Below are 24,346 nucleotides of genomic sequence, written 5' to 3'. Positions count from 1 at the left end.
TAACTGTTTTACCCATTACACTATCGTGGCTCCTTAACTGATGTTCAAAAATATAACATTCAAACATGCTTTTTTAAAGTCTTGTGTTAGTTATTACATCCCCAATCCCTTCTTCATCAATACTGTGGCCTGGGATACTTATATCTGTCTGTCATTATGATTTTAGGCAGATGGTGACATTGATTCTGAGTGTAATTAACTGTATTCCTGGAAATGAGATCAGAAATGTAACATAAATATGTTTACACTGATAACAAAGGGAGCGTAATCTGATCACCAGTGTCCACTTCCTGGCACTTGATGTTGAGTGCAGGAAGAGAATTTTCCTGGTAGGAGTCTCTTTCATGTCTTTCATGCGACCTACTTTGGGTGGGTACTGCTGGCCAGACCTCTGCATTTATACATCATGTTTGTAACCAGAGTGAATCCAAGTAATCACCCACATTGTGTTTTAGTTTTATCATCATGTGATGGAAGAAGAAACACCCACTTGAACTGTAGATCTTTAGAAATTGGACTTTGATCAAACACCACTCAGAAATTTTGAAGTGATCACAGAACAAGCTGAAGAACATTTTATAAGCTTTTGCACTCATTCTTGGTAGCAAATGATTGTTCATCTTTAATGAATACATTTAACTATAATTGTTCATCTTTTAAGATACATTAAACTATCATGCAGTTTTACCAAGATATATAGATATATTTAACTGGTCAAAACTGAAGCTAATTTTGATGCCAGACTTAATGACTGTCATGGATACTGTTAGTGTCAGTGAATACATTAATGGGTATGTTATAACGACTTTTATATTGTTCTCATCAGTATGATATACCATTTAGAGAATATTGTCAGCATATTGTCTGTAATATTGGAAACAGGTTCATAAGTTTCAAGGACTGGAAATTCTGTTAATGGAACAGTAAAAATGATACATTTAAATGTATATTGAAGATTGAGTTAATTTGTGAATATCTTGTCAATCTTCATTTAAAAAAAAAAATTGCTACAGTCAGGCTTGTTTAGTATCAGAGTTAACATTGGAGAAAAATGAAAACAGAATAAAATGTCACACTCACAGGCATGAATGCATGTATGTGGAAACACACACACACATGCACACACACACACACACACACACACATGCATGCACACACACACACACACACGCACACACACACACACACACACACACACATACACAGAGCTAACAGTAGAGTGGTGGGGCGTTGTGTGTGCAGGTGAAGTGTGCCCAGTACTGGCCTCTGGGAGACGACCTGGGGGGTGAGAACAACATGGTTTTTGATGACGTCGGCCTGAGGGTGACGGTGAAGGGAGAACAGGACTGTAACAATTTCATCATGCGCTGGCTGGAGCTGGAAGACATGACAGTAAGAGTGTATATGTACATGTGCATGTGTGTGCATATGCGCTTGTGCATGACTGAAGCTTAACTGAACGACACAGAAGTGAATGATGAGCGCTCAATGGCAGCTGTCTGCCGCCTGCTCTGCAAATGACTGTGTTTGTAAAGTGCTCGAGTTTGGTCTCTGACCAAGAATAGGTGGTGGACAAGAGTGAAGTGTTATAAGAGATGGGTGAGAAGTGTACAGTTCTGTGTGGTTGGCTGGACAATAAGCAACAAGAACAAGTGTACAGTTTTTGATGTGGTACATTGTTGTTTCAGACAGAGGACAAGCGAGAAGTGTTACATTTTCACTACACCACCTGGCCTGATTTTGGAGTCCCCACCTCCCCGACAGCCTTCCTGAACTTTCTGAAGGTGGTGCGGGAGTCTGGTGCCCTGGAGCGAAATGTTGGCCCGGCGGTCATCCACTGCTCAGCTGGCATTGGTCGGTCTGGAACTTTTTGTCTGGTTGACTCCTGTTTAGTGCTGGTAAGTTGAACGCTATATTTTGCCAACTCTTTTGTTGTTTTGATTAAAATTTGTGGTATAAATTGTTTTGGATTTTGTATCTGTCATCTGTTGTTATGCTGCTACCAGTCGGATTTTTTTGTTTTTGGTGAGTTGATGATGATGTTTGTGTATGTGTGTGTGTGTGTGTGTGCGCACACTTTGTTTTCATGATTTTCCTGCAGTTATCTGTCAGGGATTTTATGTATCACAGATTCTTTTGATTGTTTATTATAGTCTTATGTATACTGTTCACTGTTGATGACATATATTCATTCTGTAAATTGTGACACTGTCATGTGGTAGTCTGTGTTCAGTATTTCTCTGCCATACTTTCCATGTCTCCCTCACCCTTGGTTTCTTGACAAACCTCTAGATTTTCCACAATGAATAATTCTTCCCCATACATTTTTCCCAGTCCATTATTCTCTCACCTGTTTTCTCCAGAATCTGTGGTTCTCTCCACCCCCCTACCCCCCACCCACTCACTCCCCTCTACTTTTTCCACAAGACTTGTGTACCCAAGAATGTATTTTGGCTGTCAGAATTGGGAAATAGAAGAAGTCAAGAGAAAAATGGCTTGTGTTGCAGATCGAGAAACAAATAATGTTAAAAGAGAAAATTGACTTGGGTTATGTTCAGATAGAGAAACACAACACCTTGAAAGAGAAAAATGACTTGGGTTGTGTTGCAAATAGAGAAACACAGAACCTTGTTAGAGCAAAACGACTTGAGTTGTTTTCAGATATAGAAGCACAACACCTTGAATGAGAAAAAATAACTTGGATTTTGTTGCAGATCGAGAAACACAAAACCTTGTCATGTATCAACATGCGCCAAATGCTGATGGATATGCGGTCGTACCGCATGGGACTCATCCAGACCCCTGACCAGCTGCGCTTCTCTTACCTTGCTGTTATACATGGCGGCCGGATCTTGCTGGGCCAGGACGCCAACTCCAACATCAAGGTAGGCTCTGCTCTTCACTCGTTTTTATTTACGTTTTTTGTTTGCTTACTGTGGAAGAAGAAATGAAAACAGCAGGCAAGACCTAGACCGAAGTGGCCTGGCTCCCTCAAGAGCAAATTGACTGGAGAAGATTTGTTGATGCCTTATGCTCTAGGCAGAGTGAACAGGATTAAGTCAGTCAGTTTGTCTTAACATGTTTCCACGTGAAGCAGATGGTCAAGTGGGTAAACCCTTAGATTTGCCAGTTTGAGACTGCTGCTGCTAATAGCTGGCATGCCTGATAAGAAATTTAGTGAGGACGCTTGAGGGAGACCCACTGCAAGTGCCTTGCTGCTACTGGAATTTGGTGACAGTGCTGTGTCTGCCCCTGCCGTCTGTACTAGAGTTTGGTGACAGTGCTGTGTCTGCCCCTGCCCTCTGTACTAGAGTTTGGTGACAGTGCTGTGTCTGCCCCTGCCCTCTGTACTAGAGTTTGGTGACAGTGCTGTGTCTGCCCCTGCCCTCTGTACTGGAGTTTGGTGACACCGTGCTGTGTCTGCCCCTGCCCTCTGTACTGGAGTTTGGTGACACCGTGCTGTGTCTGCCCCTGCCCTCTGTACTGGAGTTTGGTGACAGTTGGACAGTGCTGTGTCTGCCCCGCCCGTCTGTACTAGAGTTTGGTGACAGTGCTGTGTCTGCCCCTGCCCTCTGTAATAGAGTTTGGTTACAGTGCTGTGTCTGCCCCTGCCCTCTGTAATAGAGTTTGGTTACAGTGCTGTGTCCTGCCCCTGCCCTCTGTAATAGAGTTTGGTTACAGTGCTGTGTCTGCCCCTGCCCTCTGTAATAGAGTTTGGTTACAGTGCTGTGTCTGCCCCTGCCCTCTGTAATAGAGTTTGGTTACAGTGCTGTGTCTGCCCCTGCCCTCTGTAATAGAGTTTGGTTACAGTGCTGTGTCTGCCCCTGCCCTCTGTAATAGAGTTTGGTTACAGTGCTGTGTCTGCCCCTGCCCTCTGTAATAGAGTTGGTTACAGTGCTGTGTCTGCCCCCTGCCCTCTGTACTGGAGTTTGGTGACAGTGCTGTGTCTGCCCCTGCCCTCTGTACTAGAGTTTGGTGACAGTGCTGTGTCTGCCCCTGCCCTCTGTACTGGAGTTTGGTGATACAGTGCTGTGTCTGCCCCTGCCCTCTGTACTGGCATTCCTTGCCCCATGGGCAGCTGCATGTGCTTTGGACTTTGAACTCTGGGTCATGTGTGTCTACCGATTTCATGTCTGCTGCTGATCGCACAGCGCATCATCATACTCAGTTACTTAGAGACAACCATGATGTTGTCAGTAGATACACAGACCTGCTGTCAGCTTCAGTTTTTGTGTAGCATGCCATGTCAAGCTTCAGAATGCTATGTTTACAGTAAGAATGCTAGGCTGGTAAGCTGAGGGAACAAATGTCAAACACAGGTCTGCGATGGTCTGTAAAATCAGAATTAGAAATTGATCACTTTGACATACCTTTATTGTCGTCCTTGAACGATCATCATTCACTGAATTTAGATTCCATAACTCTCTGTAAGAAGGTTTGGAAAATATATGGGAACAGGTGAAGTAAAAAAAAAACAAAAACCCCAAAAAACTGCAATAAAAGGTTCCATCAGTAAAGTACCACCTTCAGGAAACAGTTATTTCTTTTAGTTCAACCTTCCATTCTGGATCAAAATCTGTTCTTGATTTCAGTCATGTTTGGTGTGGGTGTACAGATGTACAAATGCATGCATTTACTGCAGTGTTGAAGTACATGTACACACCTTTTCCTTTGTTGGGTGTCCATATTCTGAGACACTGGGGCTGTTCACTGTACATGGGTGTACTATCTACGCATGGAAATGTTTAATTATTAGCAGTATTCTGCAATATTGCAGCATTAACTGCACAAAATGAGTGTTTTATGCTATGGAAATATTTCATTATTAGTAGCACTCTGCAGTATTGGAGCTGTTAACTACACAAGAGGGGTGTGCTATGCTGTGGATGTTTCATTGTTAATAGTATTCTGTGTTCTGGAGTTCTAAACTGTTCAAGAGGAGCGCGCTATGCTATGGAAATTTTTCACTTTTATCAGCACTCTGCGGTATTGTAGCTATGAACTGCACAAGAGGAGCTCACTATGCAATGCAAATATATCAATGTCATTGCAGATACCTGATGAAGAATCTCCAACTCACCAACCACGTGATGATGTCCCTCCACCCCCACCCACCCGAGTCACCAGTCTTCCAGAGTACAGACGTTCCTCTCCTCACGAAGACCCTTCGTCGAGGGAGGAGAATGGAGAGATCGAGAACCTCGACGAGGAGCTGGCAGCATTGATTGACGATGACGACGAGCGGCCCCCAGACCTTCCCCCCAAGCAGGGCCCCCCATCAGGCTTTGAGAGGATGGTCAGCAAAGAGGCGGATGAGGAGGAAGAATCGTGAGTTTGTTTTGCTCATTTTTTCTCTGTTTTGTGTGTATGTGGGTGGGGTATGTGGGTGGGTGGGTGTGTGCATGTGTGTGCATATGTGTTGTAAAAAAAAAAGTAGTGCTTTACTGTGCTTGCTTTGACTTTGTGGTGTGTTTTTATATTTAGTGCATTTTTTTAAAACTGTTCTGCTTGTAATCTGTATGGTATCTCAGACTTTGCCAGTCTTAATCTACCTGATTGAGATAATAAAATTGTTCTGATTTTTAATTAGAATTTATTCATGCTGTTCTTTCTTTATACATAATTTGGTAAATTATGCATAATTGTGTTTTTATGTTCAGGTTGTGATGATTTTTTTAATCTCTGTCAAAAAATTGGCAGAATGTTCAACATTAGAGGCATGTACCTGATCAGAAGGAGATACCATCTGCTTAGACATTACTTTAAAGTAAAAGAAGGTCATTACTTGTACAGTCTGAAACTGTGTGATACAAGTATTATAATGCCCCCTCCGTCACCCACCTCTCAGTTCCCTGGTTTTTTGATTATGAATTGTGGTCCTTGGGCAAAAACCAATAAAACATCTTCATTCGTTTGTTCATTCTGTCTCCTCACTCCCCCTCCCCCTCATCCCCTCTTTGTTTTTCTCTTTCCCCTTTCTCTCTCAGTTGTCTGTGTACCCCTTGTATCTTTTTCTTTTTATCTTTTGTGTGGATAAGAATGTTGTTTGTCTTAATGGCTTAGTGTAAAATTCCCTGTCAAATATGCTGCTAAGATATTAGAGATAAAGGTAAGTGATAATACTAATTTAACATTTGACATTCCTTTTCATAGACTGTGAAAGCATAAAAATCCTCAAATATGTGTAACATAATATGATAAGAAATGATAATTCTATGTATTTTGTTAACATTATTATAATTATTGTTATTATTATTGTTGTTGTTTTTATATAATTATTAATATTATGCTAATATGTGCTCATAATTGTGTACAATAGATACTTGATATACCTATGCTTTTTTATGAATTTGTTTACCAAAAATTATTGATTGTGGTGAGAATGTCTTGTGACACTGATTTTTTCTTGCCCCACCTTTCAGGGCATACACCCTGCGGAAACGAATTCGGGAAGAGCGTCAGAAGAGCACCCAGGAGAAGATCAAGAGCATGAAGGATCGACAGAAGAAGAGCGCTATCTGGAACCGGCGGCGATCCTACCTGCAGCCGATCTGCTTGGGACTGGCGCTCCTGGTTGGCAGCTACATGTTCTATCGCTTTTACTGGAGGTACTACTGAGTGGGGGCGTGAGTAGTGTTTGTGCTGTTCCAAAAAAGAAGCTGGCCTCTTGTTGCGTTTGTTGCGACGTCTGTGGTTGGTTCCTTTCCCTAACACTCCTTCCCTTCTCCTTGCTGTTCTGAATGGGTTTGGCGTATGTATGTTAGTCAACTCTGTGTGTGGTAGTTTTCACTCCACAGGGGCAGAGGAAAAGAGTTTGTGAAAAAAAAAAAAGAGAAGAAAGACTGTGGCATTGTGTTTGTTAATCATGTGTGTGATTGATTTACTCCTCTGAGAAAAAATTTCCTGTAAAAAAAAAAAAATTGTAAGTCTGTGTCACTGTGTTGGTTAATCATGTGTGTGATTGGTTTTAAAACACTGAGAAAAAAACTGCCTCTCCAAAATCTAAAAACTCACTGTGTTTGTTAATCATGTGTGTGATCAGTTTATTCCCCTGAGGAAAAAACAACAGCAACAACTGTTCTTAACAAAAAAAACAACAAAAAACAAACATAAAAAACAACAACAAAAAACAAAACAAACAACCAAAAAAACAAACAAACAAACAAAAAAAAAAACAGAAAGAAAAAAAAATGTAAGACTGTCACTCAGGTTCTTTCTGTGGTCATCAGTTGAACAGAACATTGTAGCTGTTGTAAGGCATGTTGTTCAAAGAAATAGTGTGAATGGAGATAGGAGATGCCCTGTTGATGATAATGAACATTGTTCTCCCCCACCCACTTATTGTTTTCTTTTGCAGTGACATTGATGAAAAGAAATCAGTCACTCGACATTTAATGAAGACATGCCAATCACTTGACATTCTTCTGGTGTTGTTTTGGGTTCCCAAGCAGTTTGTACTGGATATTGTTGTTAAGTCAGAATGTTTCATTGTCCTTTTAAACCATGACAGTGTTTTTATCAGAGATGATGTCTTTATTTTTGAAAGTTGAAAAACTTTTTCTTTTATTTGATTTTACTGGGTTGGTTGGTTGGTTGGTTGGTTTTTTTTTTTGTTTGTTTGTTTGTTTTTATTTCCCTCAAAACTTGTTGATCAGTAGTGGTTTTGACATATGATCTTGTTAAGTTGTTGAATCCCGTAGCTTTGTTTCACATTGCAAAATTGATAGTTTGGAAGGTCCAACACTTAGCATCGGGAAATCAATCAGGAAAGCCTGATATGTTTTTTTTCATGCATATCGCAGCTATTGCTCTCTTCCCACATGTCAAAAGAACTATATGCGCACATACAAAGTACAGCATAATCTTGACCTTTGGATATTTTTTGTAATTTGCAACCATTTAAATGTTTTCATAAAGTTTTGGGTTTTTTGTAGTGGTTTTTAATTTTATATTTTTCATAATGATGTTTGTAGGTTTTGAAATAGCCCTTGTAGATTTTTGCGCATGTACATAGATAATTCTGTTGGTGCACTGCACTGCTTTATGCTCAATGCTTTTGTAATATAATATTGCGCTGTTCAGAAAAAAAGTACTTATCATTATCACTGATTCCATTATGTACCATATCTCAGATTTGTATGAATTGCCATGGCATTATGAATGTGTGCTGATGCACCTGTATTTGAGTGTGTGTGTGTGTGTGTGTGCATGCGTGTGTGTGTGAGTGTGCGTGTTTGTATGTGTGTGCGTGTGTGTGCATGCGTGTGTGTGTGAGTGTGCGTGTGTGTATGTGTTGTCCATAATAGATACAGTGGATAAAGACATAATAGACTGAATATGATTTGATACAGAACATCATTAATTTGGCCAGAAATCTCCTTTGAGAAGTTCAGAAGAAGTAAAGACTGTTGTAGAATGGGTGATTTTCTAGTTTAGGGGCTTCCTTCCATCACAGTGTGTGATTTTTAGCTGTTTTGTCAAAGGTATAAGTGGGGTAAAAACCTTGCCAGTTTGTTATTGCGCATGTGTTCAAATCTGTTGCAAGTGTCATGCATTTATTTATTCTAATTGTTTCCTTAAGCCATATATCTAAAGAAATACTTGTCAGGGAACCGTAACTCAGTTGTTATTTTATATCGTTAAATTAGTTAGATATTTTTTTGTTCTTATATTAAGTGGTTTTGTTTTTGTTTTTTTTGGCACAAGTTATATCCATTCTGTATTCTCAGAAAAAATTGATGAAACAAAACCCAACAAACTTAATGGTTTAAATTGTTCTTCAATTCCTCTCTGTATTGTATTACGTAATATGATTGATTATTAATGATGTGGTTCAAATACTAGGGAAGAAAGGTTGAGGAAAAAAGAAAGAAAGGAAGGAACCTTAAATCAATATTATTTCCCCTCAGACAAAATCTAATTGGTGCCTGTATGTTTGACTGTTGTAAATGTCTGCGTATGTGTGCACGCACGTGTGTGTGTGTGTGTGTGTGTGTGTGTGTGTGTGTGTGTGCACGCATATAAGTGCGGACATGCATATGTGCCACCCTCCCAATATTTCCACATTTGTTTTCTGGTCATTTGAATATTTCTGTATTTGTGTTCAGAAGAGAAATATGTAAATATGTTTCTCAATTATTTTTTTTCTCTTTCTGATTAACTTAATCTTTGAATAGTGCGTTAGATTATGCCTCAGCACTAGTTATTTGCCATCAATATTCACCAATTCACATTGTGGAGTTGCCAAGGAACTACTGCTTATCCAGTTCTAGCAGCACATATCAATGTCACACACCCATTTTCTACTTCAGACAAAATCCAGTCGCTTCAAGAGGTCAGCAAAGGAAGTACTAATCACAGTTCAGCTGATCAGGTTGCACTGAATCCAGAAAAAAATAAAGTGAAATCTTTTCTTTGTGTGGAAAGCATTATGCAACGATATGAAGTTGCATATGTGTGGTTTCTGTGCTCGATGAGACACTGTACTTGTGGTGTGATAGTTTTGGTGATAGATACTGGCATTTTGAGTCTGTCCATTGGAGAATGGAAGATGCTTCAAAATATAAACTTGACCGACTCATTTGTGGAAGAGGATGATTGCAGACAACCAGTCACTCACTGACTCAGTAATAATAATATGGGTGAACACATACACACATGCACACATGCAGAGTACAACCACAGAGAGGCACATATACATGTATGCATGTATGTGTGCGCACTCACACATGTTCACACACACACACACACACACACACTCACACTCACTCTCACTCACTCACTCACACTCATGTACTCATGTAGAGAGGCACAGACACAGGCACATAGGCATGAATGGGTTTGTGGAGGCGCTGTGTCAGAATTGTTCAAGTGTTGAACTTCTGATCCAGTGTTCACCAGTGATCAGTCATTGTCCCAGTGGTTATATGAAACAGCTGTGGGATCCAGTTTAAGCTTTTTACTTTTTTGAATGAGGATCTGGGCATTATGATGACTGGCATCAGGAAGCATGCAATGCAAGCTTTAACAGTACTAACACTGTTGTATTTTTTGCTTGTTTGCCTTTTTTTCTCCACTTTCAGAGCAGTGGTGTCAACATACTGATTTGTTGAAAAAACAAAACAAAGGTTGTTAAAAGATTCTTTGGGTATTTCATGGCTTTGTGTTGTATTTCATTTATTTGTTTTTAAATTCCTTTTGTTGATCTGACCACAGCAGATGTATATCTAAATGGCACCTAAATGGCAGAGTTTGATATATAAGCTTTGATTTTCTGTTGTGGGCTACTTTTTTATTTTTATTTTTAAGGAACAATTAAGAAAAAATGCTATTGTTACTGACTGGCTCAGGAGACAAACATTCCTCATCTCTGTTTATGTCGTGGTTGTACAATTAGAAAAAAAGTATAAGAAGACACGTGGAAAGTTCATGGTGGCTGCTGCCGTCTGGTAACTCTCATGTCAGGAAAGAATCAAGTTGTGTAACTTTTACTTTCTGAAGAAAGATTTTAACATTTCCACATTACCAGTCTTGTGTGGAATGTATCTTGTGGTGATGATTTGGAAGTTTTGTCTTTGAAGACTTACAGTTTTGAAGAGGATGGAAACGTTTAAAGATAGTGCTTAGTATGTGTATAATGTGAATGACATCCTTCATTCCATATTTTATTCTGTTTTCTTACTGGAGGCTCAATCTGTTTGCACACTTTTCATGATGTATGCTGGTTTCTGCTCCCTCCCTGCCCTCCACCTCTCCAACATTGATTTGATGAAGTGTAAGGAAAGTTCCTATCAGGAGCCTGACTGACTAACCTGTTTAAAAAAAAAAATTATGAACAAGGTTTTTATCATCTGTCTGGTAGAGTCATTTTTGACAGGCGGAACATATCATTCACAAAGAAAAAAGTAACTAACTTATACATATTCATTGTGCATTGTAAGGACTCTTCTGTCCACTCCTGTCATCCTATTCTGTCCTGTTGAGGATCTGATTCTGTAGAACACCAACTTGGATATTTCTCTGCCTTTTTTTTTTCCCAGTTAACTTATGTATTGTATTCATATCAAGTTTGTGAGGCACCACGGCAAATTAAGTTTGGCATTAGACTCCTGATCCAGTGTTCAGCAGTTGAAACCTTGTTTTGGCATGGTGGTGTATCCTTGGGTAAGACTACTTTAATTTTTCTCACTCCACTATGATGTGACTGTGAATGGGTTCCTGACCCATTGAGGCTGATTAAAATGGTGAAAGGAGAGGATCAGACGCGGCCTTCTTATGCCAAGCCTTAGTTACTGTGGATATGAATTCACTGCCCCATTGGTCATAAAAGGCAATTTTATGCAAGTTTAAAAGACAACGTTAGCAGTAAACTTCAGCTTCTTGCCTTCTGTTGTGAACCATCAGATCTTAGCCCCTCTCCCTCTGTACTCATCTCACCTTGCCTCTTCTCCTTATTCACATGTTTGTGAAACATGTGCTTCAGAATTATCATTTTCTTTCTTTGTTTATTCTTAAAAAGAATGCAAGAAAGCGCACACACTCACTCTCTCTCTCTTTCACACACACACACACACACACCAACAGCAACAAAAAGAAATAATACAAAAAAGCCTCCCCAAAACACAAGAAGTAAACAAATGTCCTTTCCCCCACACCAATGTCCTTTTCCCCACACCTCTGTCATAGGATGGAGAGAAATGTTATATTTTTGTGAGTGTTTTGTGGAAACCAGTATCTCCCTTGTGTTTGTATGGTTTGGACCAGTTGATGCACAATTTTATGGACTGTTGAACACGATGGGTTTGGATCATTGTGACATTGAACTGAGTGGAAGGTTACTAGGCTTTTAATCAGTTGTACTTTTTTTTTTTTTTTTTTTTTTTTTTTTTAAAGCATATGAGTTCAATTGAGGTTAATGAAGCAAGGCCGTGGATAATGGATTTATGGATAACTTGCTTTTACTTGACATTCTTTGGTCTGTTTAGCTGCAGGGATGACAGACTGTTGGGATTCGTACTGAATTGACTGGGGACCAAACTGTGTGCAGTGGTCACATCTATTGAAAATAAGATTAATTGTTTTGATCTTAGCCTTTGGCTTTTGGTTTGAATAGTTGATATGTTAGAAAACAGGGTTCCGGTTTTGTTTTTGCTCCCATTTGCTTCTAATTCTTTTTGACTGGTGTTGTTGAAGCTTGGTGTGGATGTGTTCTTGCAAGCAAAGAGTATAAATGTACAACCCTGGTCATTTTTTTTTTTTCCCAATAACAATTTTGTTCATTTTTCTTAGTCACAAACATAACAAAAAAAGAAAACAGAAGAAGAAAAAGCTATGACATACAAGTAGAAAAAAGAAATAAAAAAAGAGTTAAGTATTTCATCCGCCCTCCACCACATCCTTCACGCTGTACACAAAGTCGTACATTTGCTTATCGAGCATTCAGTTTGTTGAATGTTAAATTGGAAACAAAATACCATACATTGATTTGATTGACACTAACTGAGTGTTCTTTGCACCAACATACACATTTAAACCTGTCTGGTCTTCTTTGTAATCTTGGAACAAGCTTTATGTATTTCTTGTTATCAAATTCATTATTATTCCATAAGTAAAGTAAAAAAAAAAAAAAAAAAAGAAAAAAAAAAGAGAAAGTCTTTTGTTAGTTTCAGTGAACATACAATGAAATTTCATTGAGCATTAACTATCTCAGTGTGGCCATTCCGTGAGACATTCAATGTAGAAGGCTTCCTCAAGGTAGTTTAACTGAAATTTTTTCTAGACTGAGTTGCAAAAAGTTGTATTTGATTTAATGGTAGATATATCTATTATGTTTTTTTTTTTTTTATTAAAAAAAAAAAAAAAAAAATCAAATACGGAATTAATTCTGATTGACCTAAACTGTATATACTGGTGCTTACATGTGTATGAACGTATCAGTACCTGTTTTATTGATGGAGTTACACACTTGTCAGAATGTTGTTGTTGTTAGTTTGGGCAGTTGCTGTAAATCTCTGCACTAGATAGAAGCTGCCAAAATGTATGGTCGTTGAAGCATGTGTGTAGGTGTTGAGCAGAAGCACAGCCCCTTGGTCATAATGCCTTTTTGCCAGGCGTAGTCCTTCTACAGTTCACTCCCGGTATTATTTTGGGAACTGCTCTTTGATAACTTTTTTTTTTAGTTTTTATACAATAACAAAAATATTCTGCAGTGAAAATGATTTTTTTAGATGGAGGTTTGATAATAACATTAATGTAGCATTTTATTTTTTAGTGCTCATCTGATTCTTACTAATCTTAGACTGGGCTCCTTGACATTTTCTCTGTTTTGTTGAGGAAGGGAGTGGTTTGTGTGTGTGTGTGTGTGTGTGTGTGTGTGAATGTTATACTGAATTGAGAGATATGTGCTGTACCTGTGAATATGTACCTCAGTGCTTGTTTGCGGAGTTGGGGGTAACTTTGATTATGTAAGTAACGGTATACTTTAGGTTAGCTATGAATAAGTGCCTTAAACTTCAGACATTTTGTTCTGATCTGTTAGAACTAGTTTCTATGATGCGTACTGATCTGTGTCATGGAACAGTTGCTGCAGCTTTTTGTGCTGTCTTTTTTGTCTGTGTCTTATGTCTCTCAGTCTCACTCTGTCTCTGTGTGTGATTTTATGTGTGTGTGTGTGTGTGTGTGTGTGTGTGTGTGTGTGTGTGTGTGTGTGTGTGCATGCATGTGGTTTTGTATTGTGTTGCATCCTTTTGGGTGTATGAGAGTGTAATTTATTGAAAGCACTTATGACAATGGTTAATGAGTAGTACATAAATGTACACATGTCCAAACTACCCATCTACCCAGAGATCCACATTGACGCTCTTGTGTAAACACTGCACACTCACATGCTGTAAGAGAGACAGTCATACACACACACACATACACACACACACACATGCATATATGAACACACACACACACACATGGTTGCATGTACACACACACTCACGTAAACACAATATCCTGATAATATTCCCTTTGCATGACATACTGTGACAGTGTAACCCTTGATGTTGCATCCAATGCATGTTTACTTTTCTTTTACCTTTTCCACCCAACAGCATAATTATGTTATGAAGTTGTGTATTAAAAAAAAGAAAAAAAGAAGTTACTTATTGTGTATCGTCGTCCTCTGTTCTCAAGTAAAGGACAGAAAAGTGAAAGTAAAATTTTATTATTTCAAATATCTGTTTTGGGCATATGGAAAGAACAAATACAGTGAGTTGATTTATTTGATTCACAAATAATATCACAGATTTGTTGTTGTTGTTAACCTTATTCAAGTTATTGTGTTTTTGGTGGCTTTTAAAAGATGTTTTGTAATCTTGTATAAATATGTATATTGTATATTTTTCTGTGTTTTTTTCTGTATAGGTAAAACACATAATGGTATATAAAAAAACTTATATTTCGATATGTATACGTTTTCATTGTTTATAAAGAGTGTTTATTTTCCTGATCAGATAATTTCATATCTTTTTTTTTCAATTAAAAAAATTTTTTTTTTACTTTGTACACTTATTATAATCATCATAATGATTATTATTGTTTTTGTTGGTGTTATTATCAACAGTTTGTTATAAGTAATTCTGAGTTTTTCTTGTGCCGTATGTTTTTGAAACAAATGTTCTGAGGGTACAGTTGTTGTTTTTTTAAATTTACAACATTTTGAACTCATAAAGATGTTTAAAATTTTTTTAATTTCTTGTATTATTGTTAATGATAAAGTTTTTAATTAAAAAACATTTTAAGGTTTTAATTTGATGTGTTTTTGTTTCTTAATGTTCATATTTTTTTGTTGATTTTTCAACACAAGATTTGGTTTTGAAAGTATCACCCACTTCCCTGCAATTTTTTTTTCTGTTTTGGTGCACAAGGAATCAACACAGTAAAGTCATTGTATTATTGTGAAAAGGATAAGAGATGAAACATATGATAAAGTGGCTTTTGATGTGTTCTTTTCTTAATTATCTTTGTAATACAAATAATCTTAAAGAAACAGTAAAACATACATGTTCTTTTGTTTATTTTCTTTAGTATGAAAACCATTAAAAGCTATAACAGTTTTAAAGAAAGCAGTAAAATCTGTTTATTTTCTTAAAAGCATGATAGTATTTAAATCTGAAAGACAGAATGGCATCTTGACAAATATTTACATTCAGTTTTCACAGCTGTTTCGAAAATGACATTATTTTGATGATTATAACATCCTTGTGCACTTTTTTCTTTTCTTGAGGCAAAAGGGTTTAGGGAAGGTACCAAGAATGCCTAGCTTGTTGAAATATTCAGTAACTGGAGACATGGGCAAAATAAGAGGGTTTTATTGGGTGGGGTATCTAGTGATTAAAAAAAGTTACAGGTTTTCAGCATTTTAGAATATCACTAAGAGTTTATTTTTTCAGAAGACCCCAGAAATGGATAATTTTTTTTTTTTAATTGAGAAAACTTCAATAAATACATTAAAAAAAGAGAGAGAGAGAGAAATAAAGTTTGTAATATTTGCACATCACATAGAAGCTTGAGTATGCAGTGATATGTAAAAGGGAGTATATCATATGGGATGGACCATAGAATGTTCTTTATTGAAATGTTTTTGGAAGGGGTGGGGGGGGGGGGGGGTAAGGAACTGATAGATTTAATTGGAATTTGCTTTATTCATAATAAGGAAATATGCTCTAGTGCTGTTGTCCATATGCTAATTTTGAGTTAAAAGAAAGAAATAAAAATGCAAGCACCAGTGTTGTGTTCATTTCTTTCTGTGGCGGTGGAATTGGAAATTCTGTGGATTTATTTACTTTATTTTATTTATTTTCTTATGGCATTTTAGTAAAAAAAAATTTCTTTTTTTAAGATTTGGACGTTTCACACAAACTGAAATGACCTTTCTGCTCTGTACATTTTCTTACACATATGCACTCAAAATTTCTCAACAAACCATACCCATATCAAAACTCATGCTCATGATAAAGTTATTAAAAAATGATAAACTTACAATCACATTAACACGCACACACAACTACACAGTCCCCTCTGACAGAGACATGTTCAGTGTCATATATTATGATATATGTGCATACATTTTGATTATCAAAGCTGTATTTGGTTTATTCATCCTGTGTAAGTATCACCATACGTACCTACACTTTATTTGTCTTGTTTCATGACATAATCGGCATAATTTACAAGTTCAGTATGAATGCTACTGCTGATAGTATCTGTGCTACTGATGTAACAGATTTTCTGTTCTTGTGAATCAAGCCGTTTCTGATGGGAGTAGATAGAGAATCATCATCGACTTCAATGATTTGTTGGAACATGTCCTTGTCCTTGTAAAAACAAACAAACAAGCTCATGCAAATGGAAAAAACTGAAAAAATGACATCAATTACAGTAAAAACAAACAAAAAGCAACCAGCTTATGCAAAAAGGCAAAAAAGAAAAGATGATAAGTGTCTTGTGAAGGTCCCTATGCTCTTTAGTTTAATTTTTTTTTAATATTGAAACTGCAGCCAAGCCACTGTCCACATATCACTTCATGGAATGTGCATCACACAGTGCAGGTCTTTTTGTGTGCTTGTTTGTTTTTTTTCTTTTTGTTTTTTTTGTTGTTGTACATTTCATTTTGTTTTTGAGAACAGTTAATCATTATTGACATTGCATACAATATTCCATGGATGTATGGTGAACTTGCTGAAGTGTAACAGAAAAGACCAAATGCTCAAGCAAGAGTTGGAAACCAAGAGATATTTCACAGACTTTGTGGAAGTTTTTTTGAAAACTAAGTTTCTTTTTCATTGTTTTTGTTTGTAGAGTTTGTTGTTAAAAAAAAGTGTTTTAGTTGAATGGACTAGAACAACAACAACAAAGAAAAAAAAAAAGAAAGAAGAAAAAGAAGAATAAAAATCAATTTGATTGCCTGAGATGGGAAAGGAGTGGGTCCTAATCTGCACCAGCTTTCACACACATACACACACACACATCACACCACACCACACCACACCACATCAAAACACACCACACCACACCACACCACAACACAACCGTCTAATTGGAAATATTGATTTTCTCAAGAACGAGAGAACCTTTGCAGTGTTCCGCAGCTGTTTGAAATGATTATACCAGAATTCTCTTTCTTTCCATCTTAGAATAAAATTATGTTGCTTGTTGGACTGCAAAAAATTATTATGGCTTTGTGAGACAGTTTGACCAGTTTGGCATTTAGAGAAGTGTGCCTTAACTGAACTTACCACAGGCAATTATCACATTTTGAAAGTTGAAGGCACATACAAAATCACTTTTTAAAGATGACAGTTATTTCTGGGTAACAAAATCAGAAGTGACAAATAAGGAAGGTGAGGTATTTCATGACATTGTTTCAAATAAAATAGAATCAGAAGTGACAGTTAAAATGAAATAAAGAAAATAAACGAAAAAGAAAAACTAACTTCTGTTGTAGCTAAAACTGGAATGAATTGTTGCGGCAGACTGTGGGAAACTAGTTTTTTTTTCCTTCCTTCATTCATTGTGACATTTCCTTTTTCAGTGGCGTGCATTATAAGACGTGTCTTATGTTTCAGGTGATGCAGAAACCAAGTGACATGCAAAATAATGCTTCACGTTGCTCTGATGCTTTGTGTTTCAGAAAATGACCATTTCCAAAGAGACTAGGATCCAACTTTTTCTGGTTTGTTTCATGGTTTGTGTATGTGTGTTAACTTTTTAAACCAGAGATTGTTTGTTTTTGTTTTTTCTTGGTTTTATTTTTGTTTATTCTATTTTAGAAATTTATTTTATTTCATTGTGCTGTGTGCTGTGCTGTTTCATTTATTTATTTATTTTATTACTTTATCTTATTTTATGTTATCTTTAGCAAGTTGGTTTGCTGAAAAGGGAAAAAATTGTCAACATTTTTTCCCATTCAATACCAGATTGTGGTTCTTGAAGTTAGACAGACATCTGTGATCTGATAAGAAATGTAATTCGTATAACAGTGATTCTCGGTAATTCATCTGATGGAAGAGAGTTTCGTTCAAGAATTCAAAATTGCATTTAACTGAACAAAATCACACCAGTAATGGTAAATTCTGTATTTTGATACTTCTTGAAGGAAAATTATGCTGTATGCAGGGAGAAAGTATTTTTCTTTGATTATTGGTTTGCAGAATAGCTTTGTGGTTGAGTTTGTATTTTTGCACACACACCCACACTATTCTAAATCAGTTCAGAACTTCTTTCTGACTGAAACTTATAAAGCTACCCCTTTGGTATCAATATTGTTATGCCTGAAAATTTCCCTATCTTTTGACAGTATTCACGAAAGGCAAGAATAAGACGAGATGAAATGGTTAGAAAGATTCTTGTTTCATTTGTTATAAGAAACCATGGTCTCAGCACAGTCAGCTTGTTTTATCATCTTTACTAAAGCCTAGCAATTCCCTACTAAGACATGAGTGTATCCCTGTAAAAGGGTGTTAATCCTTTCAGCACTGCAAGGATTTACAGCTTGTGCAACATTTCCAACATGTGAAGTTTTAGCAGTAATTTTTGGGTTGGTTTAACTCTTTCGTTGCCATAGACCACTATAGTCGACCAGGTAGTTTACCAGCAAAGGCGACTTAGTTGACTTGATCACATTGAGGGATCATGTTAAAAGGACCTTTTTTCACATTGTAACAAAGCTTGACAGCTACCGTCAATGTTCCTACACAATAACTCTCTTTCACCCATTGACTGAGTTTGAAGTGAACAAGTCCACTGTGTTGTCTTGAAGTGGGTCGTGACAGAGCATCAAGTTAAAATGTTTGGGGGTGTTTTTCACACAGAAGCTTGGCAGTGAAAGAGTTAAAAACTAAAAGGACAGTTCACACAGTTCATTTACATGCTAATTCTTACAATTGTTATAAATATAATTGTCAGGATCAGAAGTACTGTATACTTCTCAGAATTGTTTGTTACTTACCAGATAGTGAAATATGACTTCCTAGTTTTGATCTCATGCAGAACCTACAAAAAAAAAAAAAAAAAAAAAAAAATCTGAACCCAGTTTTAATCAGTGAGTTACCATGAAGCTTGTCAAGTCATGTTCCTCCCATAGTTATTTATCTTTGTTGAAAGATTGAAAAACCTGTTTGATGACCTGGGATTTGATGCTTCAGTATTGCTTGGGTTTGGGGCAGAATGAGTATATAAAAAGTTGACAATTTTTGCCTCTTTGCTATTCTTGTGGTGGGCTATGCTACTTCTTGTTTAGTAGAACTGCTTGAATATGTAGTATGTTGTTTTTTTTCCAATTAAATGTGTTCCCTTTTCAGTGATGAGTAGTTCTTGATTAAAACGATTTCTTGAAAATTATCTGGCAAATGAGTTACTCAGTTTTGTAGATTTGCAGAGAAAAAAACGAACAGCAGCAGTGTTGCAGTGTGGTGTTGGAGTTAACATTTTGACCACCATTTCTGACTGGTGGTAAATGGACAGGGTTGTTAAGAGCTGTGCAGTACCTCAGAAAGCCGAGTATGGGTGTCTAAATGGACGGGTTATAATGGTCATGTGTTCGCAGCCCTCTAATCATGACATGAATGTGGGTTGTACCACGATGTAGTCACCAGTAGGGTGAAGCTGTACTGTAGTGACTTTCTTCTCTCTGGGAAGGGCAGTCCAAAATTCCCTGAGAAATACGGTGTGACAAAACTGAAAGAGTAATAAAATACAGTACAGTCTTGGCTGAGTAGTTCAGACTGTCAATATATTCTGTCAGTATATATATATATATGTCTAGCATTTTTATACATTGTAAAATTGAGTCTGAAAGATAGTCCATAGTATGCTGCTTTTTGGGTGGTTTAATACTTGAAATATGAAGAGTAGCTTAACATTCTGCTACTGCTAGATAACATGATTTTGCTTTTAATTTTTTTTAAATACAGCATTTGATGTATCCGAAATCAACAGTACTATTTTAGACTGCTTTCATCATTCATTCATTAGCCATATCCTGTAGATGTGTGTGTGTGTGTGTGTGTGTTTGCTTTTACAGAAATGACTGATTTCAGAATGTGCAAAATTGTGACCGTACACAGTCAAAAATCCTGTTTTCAAGGAAAAGTCAAGCATATTCAGATCAGCCTGTTCCCTGTTTTTTTAAGCTGGCGTTACACACGGTGTGGACTGTTAGATCTCAGTTTATAATTGGATAAGATAAGAATAGATTAGAATAACTTAATTATCTCATTAAGATAAATTTACATCAGGTGCGGCAAAACAAACATAGACAAGTACTGAACAGAAAAACACTAAACATTTCTTTAAAAAAAAAAAAAAAGAAGAAGAAAAAAGCAATTAAAAAAGCAAAAGAAAGAAAGCAGCATGTAAGACATACATATAGAAATACTGCATATATTCACTTAAAAGATATTGTGATTGATCATTATTGTAAACATGGTAAAAGTTACCAACGTTAACATGTAAACTCAACGAGTTTAAGTTCAGTTGAACATATTGCCACGCGTAAACCTCTTGACCACTGCTAATTAGTATGACCCTTTGTGAAGGGTTGATTCTGGATAAACGACAAAGCTTACTGGTCAGGTATCAGTCGTTGCTCTTTTTTTTTTCTTTCTTCCAAACTTTTACTTTTGAGATTACAATACTTATAAATCAGGAAAGCTGACGAAACCCTTGATAAGAATGCAGAAAGTTGTGACTGCACTTCCAACTTGTGGCTCACTGATCTAATTTCAACAAGGTTCTGCAGTCAGGATGTTAACAGGCACTTTGCACAAAGATTAAAGGTATCAGATAATGTTACGTAGGAACTTTGTTGCTGAAAGGGTTAGATTTAGGACACTATATAATTACAGTGCTCAGAATAAGCTTGTTGATATTGTTTGTTTTGTGTGATATGAACATGCATGTGTGATTGTAGACAGATGCGTGTAAATCAGATGTGCATTTGATCAAATCATGTTTGCTTTGTGTTCGTTTTGATTACGGGTACATTCTTTTATATATATATATGTTTTTTCATAATTTGTTTTAATCCTCTTTCAGTTTATTTTAACTGATTGAAGTGAAGATTTCTTGAATTATTATTTAATTTTCATTGATAAGTATTTATTAGGCAAGAAACAAGCAGGATTGCATTTTAAGTATCCTTGAGTAGATTTGAAGGACAAGATCAGTAGATGTGACATACACACTGTTTGTGAATGCCATGCTTCTGCGGTGTCTCCTGTCCCACTTAGGTATTTTTCCCTACCCTTACTGACACCAATGGAGGCACTGTAGCATAACTGGTTAAGCATTAAAAAAATGTTTGACTTCGAATCCAGTGTTCACAAGTGATCAGGGTTTGAGGCCCCGTTTTGGCATGGTGTCCATGGGAAAGGTACTGGTGGTGTTGTGTCCTTGGGAAAGGTACTCTACTCCATATCTTCCTCACTCCACCCAGGTGTGAATGGGTACATGACTGGTTGGGGGTGGCTAAAATGGCAGAAGGAGAGGATTTGGCCCTACATTGAGCATTAGACACTGAGGATATAAATTCACTGCCTTGATGACTGCAAATGGCTATGGGACCTTTAACCTTTAACCCAAACCCTTACCAACACCCGCTCCTGTGGAAGAGGTTTCACTTGATCCATTTCTACAGGGACTGTCTACAAGTATGTTCTGATATTTTTATGAAGCCTGGCACTGGTCATTTAAAGATTATTTTGAACACAATATCCAAAATATATTGATGTCTTTTGTTGAAGCTTTTAAAAGTTTGAAGATAAAGGTTTGACAATGTTTGTTATTCTGGTAGATGAGCAAGCCTGTTGCCTGTTGTTTTTGTATATTATTTCTGTGCTGTCTGTGTCAGTATATCCGTTCATTCTTGTGCTTGACTTCTATCCACAATTATGATTGTAGATGGAAATTCCCCTCTTACCCTCCCCTAACCTCATTTAATCTCTCCTTTCCCCTCCACCTCACCTCAGTTTCTATTTGGAAAGAGTATAAATAAAACAAAAAAAACGACAACAAAATTTACAAAATATTTAGGCAGTTGGTAAAATTACAAGGGAACGCCAGTTATATTAAACTATGAACTGTTTCAAATATAAGTAGATTGTGATACAGAATGTTTCCAATGGAAACAGACGGAACTGCAGATTTTGTAAATGAACGAGGTTACTATGTTTCCACCTGTTAACATTCATAGATCATATGCTTGGGGGAAATTACCAGAAATGCAAATCTGTGTGTGTGTGTGTGTGTGTGTGTGTGTGTGTGTGTGCAGTGCTTTTGAATGCACTAACTCATTTGGCATAAATTGTTGTTCAATAGTGACTTGGTTAACTACAGTTTTTTTTACAAAATATGACGACTCATTAAACACATATCCTGAGAAAAGGTGAGTAGTGTATGTGGTTGTGGTGGTTTGGTTATATTTGTTTTCCAGATTTCAAGGAGTTAAAAAGGTTATCACACACACACACACATACATATATATTGCATGGTAACACCCGGCAGCTGTTGACTCTGCACCACAACACAGGATGTTAGTTATATGATAGCATAATCCTGACAGAGATCTGATCTGCCTATAGCTCTTTTTATCATTTAAATCTTGAGAAAACCCATTGTGGCAAAATGCGAAGATGACAGTTCATGAGGAATAGATTTTATGTGTGGACAGTGCCTGTGCAGAGTTTTAATGAATTATTTATATGTAATGATTAATATTTTGGTCAGTTCATTTCATTCCCAGTGGAAAATGCTGTCTTATTTTAGTGAGTTGAACAAAATATTTACTATTTGCTTATTTTGTCAAATATCTTAACACAGGTACATGTAGTCTGTTTTCATATTTCTTGAAGAGATTTATACACTTTTATCTGTGTTCACGAACAAGCTGTCAGTACCAAAGTCTTTAAGGATATCCAACCAGTCAACATGTGGATCTCTGATTAAAACAGTAAAGGTGTGAATGTGTGTTCCCCTCTACAAGGTACAGACTGGGGGTGTGGGGTTGGAGGGGGGTGCACTATTGATTTTCATGGAATATCCTCTGCTTAATAGAAACAAAGAGACCGCAGCAGTATGTAAGATAGATCAAGAATTCTGTCTGAACGTGAGTACTTGAAAAAGTCTCATCAGAAAGTCTTCTGTTCTCATTACCACATAATGATTTGCAAATAATTTGTTATCCCAGGGATGGAGGGTATCCTGCTTGTGGCTGAAAATTCATCACCAGCCGACACACACACTCAACACGATTGTACAAGACACAGGACTTGAGTTGGACAGGGAGAGTGTACAGACTACAAAAATGAAAGGACCTCATTGGAGAAGGCAGTGATATACTGTGTATCAGAAACTGTTCAGTGCAAAGTGGTTGTTGTGTCTGTGGTAGCACTGAAAACTTCTGTGCTGTTGGAAATGTTGTTTGTTGAAGAGGAGAGCAACGTGTGTATGTACAGTATATAAATACACAATGTATAAATATATACCTATGTATTACACACTCATGCAGAAACCCTCACATCCCTACAAACTTGTTAATTGTTGTCATACATTCTGATTCAGAGCAAAATATATATAACAGTGATCATGTTGCTATGTTATGTGATGTGTAATTTGTAAACCTCTTTATAGTTTTAAAGAAAACGAAATCAATTTTACAAAATAAAAGTGTTGTTAGATTCTGTAAATAATTTTCTTGTTGAACAGCTGTTTTATTATGATATTTTTGTGTGTATGCGTGTGTGAGTGCACACACTCTTGTGTGTTTGTGTGTGTGCGCAAGTGTGTGTGTGCGTGTAAGCATGCGCATGATGCTTGCTTCCTCCAATCACAGCTCCCAGGGGGCAGCCAACACAGAAAGCCATGATCTCTCTGAAGGCATTGAAATGGAAGAGAAACCGTCTGTAACTGGTCAAGTCAAGCCAAGTGAAGTCAAGGCAACTTTATGATCACCAAAAAGAACTATACAAAAATGTGTCTCCATCAGGTTAAGAGTGTAGGAGATAGACAGCCATGGTAACAACTGAAATGTCGAACCAGTTGCCAACAGTTTCGTGAGAAGGGACTGCACTCTTGGCTTTTGTGTACAGCTGTTCGATGGTGTTGATCAGCTTTTGGCCCATGTTGTATTTCTTCATGGTTGCCCACAGTGCATCATGCCACACCTGGTTAAATGCCTTCGTAAAGTCGTTGAAGACATGAACTTTGTTGGTGTTAGCTATTTTTCTCACACAGAACACAAAGGCTGAAAATCTGTGATGTGGTGCTTCTCCCACTGTGCAGAGAGAAATACACTTGCAGG

General features: G+C 37.1%; 1 protein-coding gene across 3 annotated transcripts in view; it reads left to right on the top strand.

Moving 5' to 3' along the window:
• Positions 1-23,729, top strand: part of LOC143286045 (tyrosine-protein phosphatase non-receptor type 2-like) — a 34,295-nt gene extending 10,566 nt beyond the window's left edge. The window contains exons 5-11 of one of the 3 annotated variants that reach the window (XM_076593578.1): positions 1,243-1,392; positions 1,689-1,898; positions 2,715-2,885; positions 5,054-5,328; positions 6,423-6,608; positions 17,681-17,722; positions 23,234-23,729. In XM_076593578.1, the coding sequence (XP_076449693.1) occupies positions 1,243-1,392; positions 1,689-1,898; positions 2,715-2,885; positions 5,054-5,328; positions 6,423-6,608; positions 17,681-17,687 (999 nt within the window). In that variant the 3' untranslated portion in view covers positions 17,688-17,722; positions 23,234-23,729. Of the gene's footprint in view, positions 1-1,242; positions 1,393-1,688; positions 1,899-2,714; positions 2,886-5,053; positions 5,329-6,422; positions 6,619-17,680; positions 17,735-23,233 lie in introns of those variants that run through there. The other 2 variants (XM_076593579.1, XM_076593577.1) reach the window with 2 other exon arrangements.
• Positions 23,730-24,346: the final 617 nt, after the last annotated feature.

The sequence above is a fragment of the Babylonia areolata genome, chromosome 9 (assembly GCF_041734735.1).
Source record: "Babylonia areolata isolate BAREFJ2019XMU chromosome 9, ASM4173473v1, whole genome shotgun sequence".
In the NCBI taxonomy this organism is placed as follows: Eukaryota; Metazoa; Mollusca; class Gastropoda; order Neogastropoda; family Buccinidae; genus Babylonia; species Babylonia areolata.
Note: the sequence above shows the minus strand (reverse complement) of the source record. Positions and strands in the feature narration are given on the sequence as shown.